The sequence below is a fragment of the Plasmodium relictum genome (assembly GCF_900005765.1).
Source record: "Plasmodium relictum strain SGS1 genome assembly, chromosome: 10".
NCBI classification, from domain to species: Eukaryota; Apicomplexa; class Aconoidasida; order Haemosporida; family Plasmodiidae; genus Plasmodium; species Plasmodium relictum.
In genome coordinates, this window is record NC_041688.1 from 241,027 (window position 1) to 254,034 (window position 13,008).

Consider the following 13,008-nt stretch of genomic DNA (forward strand, 5'->3'; position numbering starts at 1 on the left):
GTGCTTCTATTTATATAATTATTTATGTTTTTATTATCTTTTAGTTCGTTCCACAATTTTTTTCATAAAAAAATTAAGTAAATTTTTAATTTTAGAGGCTTTTCCTTTTGATTTGTACAATATCATTCATTGTCTTAAATATAAATATATATATATTTATATATTAAAATAAAAAAAACATTAAAATTTAAGGAATTTTTCATATGTTCACAATTTCAAGATATAAAATTTCTTTTTTTAATTTTATTATTTACTTTTTAATTAACTACTATCCTTTAAAATATAGAGCTTTATATTCTTAAAAATGATAATTTAATATTGAAAAATAAAAAAAAAAAAACTCAATAATTAGCAAATCACTATAATAAATTTTTTTTTTCTCTTTTTATTTATTTATTTTAATAATTAAAAATTATATTTATTAAATTCTCTTATCCTTACTATATTACAATATTTTATATATATATTTTTCGTTAAACATGAGTTTTTTATTTTAATCACACTTACATTTACGAATTATAAAAATGAAAATTTTGGAAAAACAAAAGAATTAATAAATGTGGGAACAAATTGTACACATTAAAATATTTATTATATGTAATAAAAAATATAAAGTTTATTATTGGATAATTTCTCTTACTTAAGTATTATATATTTACGATTATACTTTTTTATTTATTTTTATTTTTATTCCTATTTTTTTAGCTTCTTATTTTTATTTATTTTATTTTATTTTTTTTATACCGAGAAAATAAAGATCCATTTTATTCATTTAAAAATATGTTTATCGAATCATAAAAATATAAAAGAATATATTTTGTTAAAGTGATATTAGCAAGTTTCTGTAATATTTTTTAAGAATTATTTGAAAAATTGAAAAGGATGATTAAATAATGAGAAGTATTTTTGTATATTTTAATTAATATATATTGAACATAATTTTTAAAATTACACAATCTTACATTTATTGCATGTTAATAGATAATATTGTGTAATGTTTATATTTATTTAGTTTTTTTTTAACAATAGTCAGGAAAATAAAGAATATATATATTTTAAATAAATTGAAATATTAATAAGATGGAGAGATAAAAAAAAAAAAAGAAAAAAATATAAATGCGAAACTATAAAAAGAGAGATGAAAAATTAAACTATAAAGAAGGGAAAAAAAAAATCGTTAAAAGGGTATGATAAAGAAGTCAAAAGTAAAAAAAAAAAATTAGGAAAAGGAAAAAAGAAAAAAACAAAGTATAAATAGGTTAATAAATAAGAAAAAATAAAAAAAATAAAATATGTAAATATATATATATATATATATATATGTTACTGTTTAAATGTATTTATTTAGTGTAATATTTGCTTATTTAAATATAAAAAATATAAAAACGCAAAATAAAAATTTTGTGTAAAAATTATTTTATTTTATATTTTTTTTTTTTTTGATTTTTTATACACTTTTTATAAATATTGCCAATCTTCATATTTTTTTTTTTTTTTTTTTTGTGAATATCAGTTGTTTTTTTTTCTATTTTAAACTTTTAATTATTAAAAAGCTTTATTTTTAAAATTGTAACTTTATTATATCACTTCATATATTTCTTTCATCAAGTTTTTCCTTTATTATTATATATTTTTTTTTTATATTATTTCATTTTTATGTATACTATAGTTTAAATCTCATTTATAAAAAAGCTATATTTTTTATTTGTAATTTTCTTTATACATGAATAAATTATTAACACATATATATCTTTATTTGCTTATTTTTTGTTTTATAATTTGTTTTATTTTTTTTCTATATAATGGATGATGATTTTGTTAGAGCTTTAAATAAATTTAATGCAAAATTTTGTTTTAATAATAAAAAGAATTCAATTAAGGAAATTAATGAAATAAAAAGGAAAAATGATAAAATAAGAGCAGTGAGACCGAATAAGTTAAAAGAAGATTTAGAGTTACATTATATTCACAATTCTAATAATAAAATTTGTCAGAAATTTCTGACTCTTCCCCTTAGTAAAAAATGTGATAAATTAAATAAGCATTCCGATAAAGTGATATTAGTTAGTATTATTATATATATTTTCATAAAGTGTATATTTTTATAATTATTTTTATTTTTTTTTATTCGAACATATATATTCATATTTTATTTTAATCGTATATTAAGTGTGATTTAAAATAAGAATAATGTTCGTAAAATAAATTAAGATATATAAAAATAAGAAAATCATAAAAAGAATTAAATATATATTATTATTTATAATAATTTATATTTAATTTTTTATTTGTAGTTTTTTTTTATTTTTATACATTTTACTGCGTTTGTATTAGCTTTTTAATTACTATAAAATATTGAAGTAATTAATTTCACGCACAAACGTATAACTTAAAAAAAATTTTGCTTATAAAAATGGTTGTAAAAAAAATTAAAAAGCTTAAATGTTTCTAGGAAAGAATATAAGAATATTATTACATAAATATACAATGAAAAGACATATGCAAATTAAATTTTCTATTCATTAAATAAAAATAAATAAATAAATAAAATAAATATATATATAGAATATAATAAAAAAAAGAAATTTTATATATATGCATTTTGAATATTTATTTATTATTTAAAATGAAAAAGAATGTTTACACACACATATATATATATATATATTTTTTTATAGCCTGTGTCTATATTAAAAACTTTAGAAAAAGGAAGTTATAGTAATGAAGTAGAGCATCCCTATACATTTAGTATAAAAAATTTACAAAATAATTATATAACACATGCCTGCGTTTTAGAGTTTAGTTCAAATGAGGGAATTGTTTTAGTTTCAGAAAATATAAAAGAAAATTTAGGAATAACGGAAACTAATGGAATCATTAGATTATTAGTAACATATGCAAATTTACCTAAATGTGATTTTATAAAATTTGAATCACTGAATGAAAATGCAAGAGATATTAAATTTATGAAAAACTTATTAGAAAATGAATTAAGTTTAAATTATAGTACATTGTCATTAGGTGATTATGTTCATATTAATCATTTAAATTTTTATATAAGTGAATTAGAACCAGATAATGCTGTATCTTTAATAAATACTGATATTAATGTTGATATATGTGAACTAAAAAATTTTAATGAACAAAACATTTCAAATGATAATAATAATTATCCATACGAAGTAATAACTACTGATACAACAGTTAATAACACTATTAAAAATGGAATGAGAAAATATAAATATGCAATTAATTACAATATATTGGAATTACTAAAAAAAGACAAAGTTAATATAAAAATTTCCTTAAATTCCGATAAATTGAGTGATTTTATTATTTTGCTTTCATTTCCACCTTATGATCAAGTATCTGAAATAAATCATCACTTATATTTTGATGATTCTATTAATGAAATTAAAATAAATAAAAGTATTATTAAAAAATGTTTAAAAATGCATTTTACTTCCTTTTTAAAGGAAGATGACGATAAGTTTTTAGAACATATATTTGATCAATTTTTTCCTCATATAATATATATAGCTATTTCTTCTACTAATGAATCAGAATTACAATATAATTTATCTTTAAAATTAGATTATGATATATCAGTTAAAGAAGAGATAGATAATAATAATAATAATAATAATAATAATAATAATACTGATGAAACTAATGATATAACATGTAATAAAGATAGTTTAAATGAATTGAAGGAAAAATGCATGAGCAATAATATATATATTAAATGTGATAATTGCTTAAAAGAAATTCTAGAAAGCAATATGAATATTCATAAAATTCATTGTTTAAAAAATATTTCCTTATGTAATATTTGTAAAAAAATTTTAAAAAAAAAAGAAATTTTTGAACATATTCATTGTGATATATGTAATGAGGGAATAAGTGTGGCTAATCAAAATAGGCATAATTTTATTTGGCATACCAAAATAAAATGTTTGTGTGAGAAATATTTTTATAGGAAACAATTTATTTTTCATCAAAAATTATTTTGTCCTAAAAAAATTATATACTGTTTATATTGTAATATATTTACTGCATCTTCAATGAATATTTATAATGAAGATTACATTATTGCATCCTTTTTTGATAAATTTGATAATAATTTTTCTGTTAAATCAATTGACTATTATTTTCAACTAATTTGTAAAAATTTTAATTATTTCTTAAAATATATAAACAACACAGAGCATGAAAAATACTGTGGATCAAAATCAGTTAGTTGCATAATTTGCAAACATAATATGTATAGAAATGAATATATGCCTCATTTGAATATAATTCATAATATTGATAAAATAAAATCCTTTAAAATTATAAATGAGAACTTAGATGTTAATGAAGCTATTAGTGAATCCGCAACTTGAAATTACATTAATAACGAAATTTTTCAAAACAAAAAAGATTTGAAGTAATAATTAATTCATATATATATATTCCTTGTCTATGTATTTAACAAAATTAAATATGTATAAATAATTTTATTGCTCCTTTAAAAAATATTGGTTCCTTTTTATGCTTAATATAATATACAAATGTTAGAGAAAAAAAAAAATGTTTGTTTTATCATGACAATTTTTATAAGTAAATTTTATAATAAAAAATATTTTAAAAAACATAAATTTTAGTAAATAATATAAAACTTTTAATATTTTCTTTAAGAAATTATTTTTTTATGTCACATAAGAAGTTGGGGATTATAAATTTATGTATGCATAAAAGAAATTACACATTATAAAAAAAGAAATGTATCTATTATTTTTTATATACTTAATTTTGTATCATATAATTTGTGTTTTATGTTTTATTTACTTTTAGTTATAATATATATATAATTTTTAATTCTTGAATAATTATTTTCTTTTTTATTATAAATCTATTTCCCCCACCTTATTTTTATATGTTTTATTTTTCATATTTTTTTTTTTTTTTTTTGTTTTCTTTTTAATTTTAATTCTATAAAAAAAAAGAGTAGTAAATAAAATAACAAAAAAAAACTCATATAGCTTTTTTTGCTTTATATGTTTAATATATCTTTTTCTTAATTAAAAAAACTTCATAAAACCAAATTATCTTTAAAATAGAATAAGTTTATATTTTTACACCATTAGTAATTTATTTATTATAAAAGTATCAAATTTAAAACAATAATATTAAAACATAATTTCAAATAAAAAAAAAATATCTTATAAATTAAAAAAAAAAAAAAAAAAAAAGAGATTATATTCATACTACATTTTTATTAAATATTTTTAAAATATGAAATCTGTACTAATTTTAAACAAAATAATTTAAAATATCTTTTTAATTGTTATCTTGTATTATGAATACATTTTTTTTTTTTTGAAATAAAATATATTTGAAGTTTATTAGTATCCAAAGAAAAAGAAATTAAACCTCTTTTTTATATTTTACCAAAAATAATATAAATTTCTTTTATATATTTGTTATTTGTTACTTTGTTATATATAAATATTTATATATTGAACAATTATAAAACTTTTACAAAAAAATTTTAATTTATTTTTCTATATATAGCTAATTGAATGTATATATTTTTTTGAAGTATATATATATATATATATATATATATATATATATATATATATATATATATATATATATTGGGGTACAAGTATTTATTATATATATTATTTAGATATATATATAATAAAATATACATTTTGATTTATATTTTATATAAATACATATATATACTTCATATACTCTTTAAAATGGGAATGATAATTTCGAAAATAAAAAAAAAAAATGAAGAAAGTGACATTTTAGTATCAAAAAAACCAACATTAAATTTTGAAAAAAAAGATACAGTTAAAATCAAAAATAAATTAAAATTAGCGAAATCTAGGATAAATAATTTTATAAAAAAAGGGATTAAAACAACTTCATGGGTAGTGTGGATAGCTGGGGTTTCGGTTGTTGTTTTAATTACTCCTATTGCTTTTCAGTACGAGAAAGAATGCCAACTTTTTGAAATGCAAGCACAATTTTTTCAAGCACAGCAGGCAGCTAATGTTCCTCAATTAAACTGAAAAAATACAAAAATAAAAAATATATATATGCCAAATATTTAAATAAGATATATGTATGCATACATTTAAAAATAGAATTTTAATTAAATAATATATTTTTTTTTAGAAACAACCATATTTTTCTCTTTTAAATATTGTTATAACGAATTAATAAAAAAAAAAAAAAAAAAAACATACAAATTATATATTTATAGTTTTTAACATGCCTTTTTTTTTTGAAAATTTTTAACTTTGCATTTTTAACATGTAGTTAATATTTAACTTTATGTTTTGTCAAAAAAATGTTTTTAATATCACACTGAATAATTCATTAATATTCTTTTTTTTATCTAATAAATAAACCTAAACCTAGTTTCATTTTTCTAAATTTTAATTTTTCATTTTTTATTTCTTGTATTACTTTAAAAATTATTAAAAAAACAATATTTTCTTTTTAAACATTAAAAAAAAAAAAAAAAGATTAATGTGATAATAGTCTATTGAATAAAATAACGAAATTGAAATAACTATATAAGGTGAAAAATATTATTAAAGATAATATATTAAAATAAATAAAAATTTAAGGTAAAAAAATATAATAAATGTTGAGAAAGATGTAAAATATGGAAAAGTGTATAAACTATAAAAAAATGTTACGTGAAAAAAAAATATAAATACATATATATTAAACTTTAAAAATTATATATGATATATAAAAATATACAATGTAAAAAAAAATATTCTTTCTTATGAACAAATATTTACAGAATATTTATTTTTTTTTATTTTATTATCATATAAAGAAAAAAAAAAGTATTTCATTTGTAATTTTCTGTGTGTAATAAGAAAAAAAAAAAAAAAAACAAATAAATAAATATATTATAATAATTAATATATTTTATTTTAATTTAACAACTCCTCCTGCATCTGTTAATTTTGTTTTCCACTTATCAGCTGTTTCTTTATTAATTTTTTCGAAAAGTGTTTGAGGTAAATTATCAACTAAGTCTTTTGCTTGTTTTAGATTCAAATCCTTTTTTATTTCTTTGACAATTTTAATTATAGGTATTTTTTTGTTAGGCTCTATATTTTCTAAAATTAAATCATACACCTTATTTTCTTCTTCTTCTTCATTTTCTTTAGAATCAGATTCATTTTGCTGATTCTCTTGGCCATTTTTAGAGTTATTTATATTTTGTTTTGTATCTACTGAAAAAGTAATTTCTATTTTCTTTACTAACTCACTTGCTTCTAATAAGGTTAATTTCTTTAAGCTTTCAATTATTTGATCTACTTTTTCACTTCTTAATCTAAATTTATTGTTGTAATTAAATATGTTTTTTTTAAAAGCACGTCTACTCTTATAATTTAGATAATTTTTCCTTGAATAATGATCATTTATTTTATTTTCACAAAACAAATATTTATCATAATTAAACTTATTCTGCTCTTTTAATAACTTAAAACATACACATTTTATAAAGTATATATGTATTATAAAAAAAAAAAAAAAAATGGGGAAGGCTATTCTTTTAAATGATTTAAAAAATTTACATCTTTTTTTGTTATCAGAAGTTTCTATTTTTTTTTTTATCAAGTTTGTAAGTATTCTTCCTTTAATTTTCATTCTTGAAACTATGCATTTTTATTCATTTCTATTCTTTTTTATACAGTAAAAAAATATTAAAAGGATTAAAAAAATTTTTTTAAATTATATATTATCATATAAAGATAATAGGGGGAAAAAAAAAATTAAGCATTATGTAAGAAATTAAAATAATTATAATTTTTTTTAAGACTGAAATGTATAAATGTAAATGTTTTCAATAGAAACTTAAGTTCTAATAATATAAATAAAATGAATAAATAAAATTAATTGAATACAAAAAGAGCCTATTTTATAATTGGTATCTTGCAGCTTTTACAGAATATAATGAATTTTCATATTCTTTTATCGAATATTTTTTATTATAATAAAGTAATATTTTTATTATATAAAATAATTAAAAAAAAAAAAATTTGAAAATTTAGTGTTTATATTTTTCTTTCGCAAGAGTATGTATTAAATTATTTATGCTTATTCTTACAAATTGGGGGAAAAAAAATATATGTATATATAAGATAATAATTTTTTTAAAATGCAATATTTTAAAAAAAAGAGATATACGTAAATCAAAGCATATAAAAAAAAAAAAATATACAAAATTGATAAAAGTAAAAGAAAATATGAAGTAACTATTTCAGTAGATATAAACAAAAAAAAAAAAAATTATATTAATATATGTTATATATATAACATAATTAAAAGAAGTGAATATACAAAAGATAAAAAATATTTCATACATAATCTTCACTAAATTTATATAAATGAATAAATATTTATTTTTTTTTAAAAAAAAAAAAATACAAAATAGGAATTTCATTATTTTAATTAAAAAAATTAATGAAAAACCCATTTGAGATATTAATTTAGAATAAGCAATGAAGAAACATTAAATTTGTTAATTTTATTTTACTTCTTTAAATTTTTTTTTATTTTACTTTTTTTTATTTTCTTCTATTACCATTTTCTTTTTAATGTCTATATCTTTTTTTATATGTATTTTGATTATATATATTTTTAATCTTTATTTATGATTCTAATTTTCATGTATATATATGTGCATATAAGGAATATAATTTTTACCTTGACTTTATTTTATTGTAAAAATATACAAGAGATGTTATTATATATTATTTTAATTATTATCATTACTTTCATGATGAACTGTTATGTGTATATCATTTAATAGAATTTTTCTAATATATGAATAATCATTGCAAGATAATAAGAATTTGTTAATTCTAAATTGTAAATTGTCTTCATTTCCTTCACACATTCTTAATGGTGAACAAAATGCTTCATTTATTTCATTTACATCGTCTGTTATATCAATATCAAAATATATTACCCTTTGCATTTGCTTATTTTTTAATATCTTTTTGTAATAATTTACTAAATTGTTATTATTGTTTATTATATTAACTTTAAGATCCTCTTCAGATGATAATTCTAATAATGATATATTATTATTTAAGAAATCGTGCTTATTTTCTAATTCTTCCATAATATAATATTAATTTTTTTTGCAAGAGAAATATTATTATTATTTCTTTTTTTCTTAATTTAGAAGTAGCAATGTTTTTATTTTCTCTGTTATAATTATATTTCCATTAATTTAAACATTAACGCTAAAAATTTTATATATATAATTACGAAGTTTTATATAAATATATTGATTCATATCTTAAAAATAAACTAAATACTCCTAAAAAAAATAAATAAATAATCATTAAATATGAACTATTTTTATTTTAAAAAAATTTATAGGCTTTTTTCTTTTTTTTTAAGTTAAAAATCATATCAGAACTATTTTAATATTTCTGTAATAAAAATAATGAGGAAAAAAAAAAGAACAATTTAGAATTATGCAAAATTTTTTATATAATAAGCCTTCAAAAAAATTATTTAAAAGACATATATTATTATACATACATATTTTTTAAATTCTTATAGGTATATTTTTAATTAGAGATCTTTGCTTTCTTTGTAAAAATGTTTACATTTTTACTTTTTTTTACTAAATTTTATTATGTAAAATTTTATTTTTAAAAAAAAATTCAAATGCTTATGTATTTCTCTTGTAAAATTTTTAAACACTAAAAATATAAATGGTAATAATTTTAAAAAATACTTAATAGAAAAATAAAAATATATAAATATACGTATGTTTCGTGATCTTTAATATTAAAATATTTTTTTTAAAAAAGAAAATTCCAAAAAAAAAAATAGCGTTTAATTTAATTGTATTTTAATTACATACAAATTAAAAAATTAGTATATTTTTTTTTTTCTTAATGACCGTAATTAGTACAAAAATAATATTTTAATTATCAATTTCATTAATATATTAAGAATTTTTAGATTAATACAATTAAAAAATTCTTTAATGGACTACATATAGTCACAATAATCAAAATTTTTTAAAAGAACATTTTGAAATTATTAGCCTTTTTAAAAAAATATTTTATTCACAAAAAAAAAAAAAAATGAAGAAATTTTGCTCTTACAAAAAATATATTTTTCATGAAGAGAAAGAATTTTAAAGAAATACAATATATTTGTATATTTTATTTTTAATAAAATAATTTATATTTATATAAATGGGTATTTATGGGAATAGTTAATATGCTTGTTAATTTTTTTTTTTTTTTTACATTTTTATATGCTTTTATTTCATTCTTTAAATAATATTTATTTTTTATAAATATATATATATATATATATATATATATATATATATATATTCATCCTAAGAAATATATTAATTTCTTAAGTTCCTTGACATTAAAAAGTATTAAAGAAGAAAACAATGATTAAATTTTTGTGCTACTATTTTTACGATGTTGTATGATGAAAAAAAAAATTTTATATAATGAAATAAATATTATATTTTTTATAAAAAAAAAAATTTACATAGTAGATGCTTAACCTTAAATTAAAAAAGAGAAAAATATTTTTTTTTCTTTTTAACATATTAATTTTACTAATTTTCAAAAGGAAAAGTAATGAAAGAGAATAGTTAAATTGTAAAATAAGATTGAAGATATACAAATATATATATATATTTTATTAATAAAATTTATTTTAAAAAAATATAAAGAGATTTGTTAAATATATGATAAATAATAAAGAAATCAATATAATATCTTGAAAAAGAATAATTCTTTTTTTATATTTAGGTTATTATTAATATAAATGGATATATATATATATAAGAATACTTTTTGGCATTTTTACTTTGTTTTGGATTTATAAAAGCAAAAAAAAAAAAAAAAAGAAAATTTTTTAGACAATATGTAAAAATTTTTTATATTATATAAAATGAATTATTTTTAATTTTATTTATATTTTCATATCTCCCTTCAATATATTAAGTTGTATCATAATTAGAAAAAAAATTTAATTATATCTTTTAATGAAAATATATGTTTGTATATTGCCATATTTATTATAATAATGAATTTATTTTTATTTTTTAATTAATTAGAAAAAAAAAATTATGTTTTTTTGAATATATCTATAGATTTTATAAAAAAAAAACACGAAGATAAATATAATTAAATTTTATAATGGGGGATTTTATTCAAATAAACTAATAAAAAATATCAAAAAAAAAAAAAAAATAAAAGTAAAAAATAAAACATATTTCAAAGACTGGATTAAATAAATTTAAAAAAATAAAATCATATGCACATATAGACTTAAGTGTAAATGCTTCAGAATTTAGGAAATATTATTATTTGTTAATATATACATAAAACAAAAAAAATATTTAATTTATTAGTTTACTAATTTTTTTTTTTTTTTATTCAAAATGTCGATCTTGCAAAAAATAGCTGATATTGAAGCCGAAATGGCTAAAACCCAAAAAAACAAGGCCACAAATTACCACTTAGGTCTATTAAAGGCAAAATTATCCAAATTAAAAGCTCAATTAATTGAAGGAGGGACAAAAGGAGGTGGTGATGGAGAAGGTTTTGATGTTTCAAAAACAGGAGATGCAAGAATAGGTCTTGTAGGGTTTCCTTCTGTAGGAAAATCTACTTTATTAAATAAATTGACTGGTACTTTTTCTGAAGTAGCTTCTTATGAATTTACTACTTTAACTTGTGTTCCTGGTATTTTTAAATACAAAGGAGCAAAAATGCAATTACTAGATCTTCCTGGAATTATTGAAGGAGCTAAAGATGGAAAAGGAAGAGGAAAGCAAGTTATTGCAGTAGCAAAAAGTTGCTCCTTAATTCTAATTGTTTTAGATGTTTTAAAACCTTTAACTTATAAAAAAATTATAGAAAAAGAATTGGAAGGTTTTGGAATTAGACTCAATAAAAAACCTCCTAATATAATATTCCAAAAAAAAGATAAAGGGGGAATAAATATAACACATACTGTTCCTTTAAATAATCTCGATGAAGATATAATTAAATCTATTTGTCATGAATACAGAATTATGAATGCTAACATATCAATAAGATGTGAAGCTACTGTTGATGATATTATTGATGTAATTGAAGGAAATAGATTATATGTACCATGCATATATGTTTTAAATAAAGTTGACCAAATTACAATGGAAGAGTTAGATTTAATTACACAACTCCCACATAATGTTCCTATATCTGCTCATTTAGAATGGAATCTAGATGGCTTGTTAGAAGCAATTTGGAATTACTTGGATTTAGTTCGTATTTATACCAAACCTAAAGGGCAGATACCTGATTATGACTCACCTGTTATTTTAAAAAAAGAGAGATCAAAAGTAGAAAATTTTTGCAAAAAAATTCATAGGTCTTTAGTTCAGCAACTAAAATACGCACTAGTTTGGGGAAAATCAGTTAAGCATAATCCTCAAAAAGTTGGAAAAGATCATGAATTAAATGATGAAGATGTTGTTCAATTAGTGAAAAAGTAGTATCACACAAAGACAAAATTACAAAATTATAACAATTTAATATTTATCAATTATAAAAAAAAGATGCTACTTAAAATCATATTAAGGAAAAAGATTATAAAAAAATATATAGAGATTGAAATATACATATGTGCAAAAATATATTGATACGAAAATATATAAAAGAAGATACTTGCATATTATAAAAACAGTACTGAACATATTTGATTTTTTTTTTAAATTTGATGAATTTTTTTTTTTTTTTTATTTTTATTCATGTTCATTTAATTATTTACTTTATTTTATTCTTTTTTATGTACAATATTCTATATTTTTCTTCATAATACTAATATCACTTTTTTTTTCTTTTTTTTTTAAAGATGTCATTTTTTTTTTATTATAAATAACTTGTTTCATATATATAAATATATAATTTATTATATAATTTTTATATTCTTTTAAAT

The 13,008-nt window shown here is 16.9% G+C and overlaps 5 protein-coding genes across 5 annotated transcripts; 3 read left to right on the plus strand and 2 right to left on the minus strand.

The window, feature by feature from the left end:
* Window positions 1-1,802: 1,802 nt before the first annotated feature.
* Window positions 1,803-4,385, plus strand: PRELSG_1007000 (ubiquitin fusion degradation protein UFD1, putative; the record flags this gene model as incomplete). Its single annotated transcript, XM_028676984.1, has 2 exons — window positions 1,803-2,063; window positions 2,679-4,385. 2 exons carry the CDS (start codon window positions 1,803-1,805, stop codon window positions 4,383-4,385), a joined length of 1,968 nt encoding a protein of 655 aa, XP_028533419.1.
* A 1,368-nt stretch (window positions 4,386-5,753) lies between these two features.
* TOM22 (mitochondrial import receptor subunit TOM22, putative) lies at window positions 5,754-6,071 on the plus strand (the record flags this gene model as incomplete). The annotated part of the gene is made up of 1 exon (XM_028676985.1): window positions 5,754-6,071. The coding sequence occupies one exon, from the start codon at window positions 5,754-5,756 to the stop codon at window positions 6,069-6,071; it is 318 nt and encodes a 105-aa protein (XP_028533420.1).
* An 877-nt stretch (window positions 6,072-6,948) lies between these two features.
* PRELSG_1007200 (50S ribosomal protein L12, apicoplast, putative) lies at window positions 6,949-7,677 on the minus strand (the record flags this gene model as incomplete). The annotated part of the gene is made up of 1 exon (XM_028676986.1): window positions 6,949-7,677. The coding sequence occupies one exon, from the start codon at window positions 7,675-7,677 to the stop codon at window positions 6,949-6,951; it is 729 nt and encodes a 242-aa protein (XP_028533421.1).
* A 1,111-nt stretch (window positions 7,678-8,788) lies between these two features.
* Window positions 8,789-9,157, minus strand: PRELSG_1007300 (conserved Plasmodium protein, unknown function; the record flags this gene model as incomplete). The annotated part of the gene is made up of 1 exon (XM_028676987.1): window positions 8,789-9,157. One exon carries the CDS (start codon window positions 9,155-9,157, stop codon window positions 8,789-8,791), a length of 369 nt encoding a protein of 122 aa, XP_028533422.1.
* Window positions 9,158-11,467: 2,310 nt separating this feature from the next.
* On the plus strand, window positions 11,468-12,565 carry PRELSG_1007400 (cytosolic preribosomal GTP-binding protein, putative; the record flags this gene model as incomplete). Its single annotated transcript, XM_028676988.1, has 1 exon — window positions 11,468-12,565. The coding sequence occupies one exon, from the start codon at window positions 11,468-11,470 to the stop codon at window positions 12,563-12,565; it is 1,098 nt and encodes a 365-aa protein (XP_028533423.1).
* Window positions 12,566-13,008: the final 443 nt, after the last annotated feature.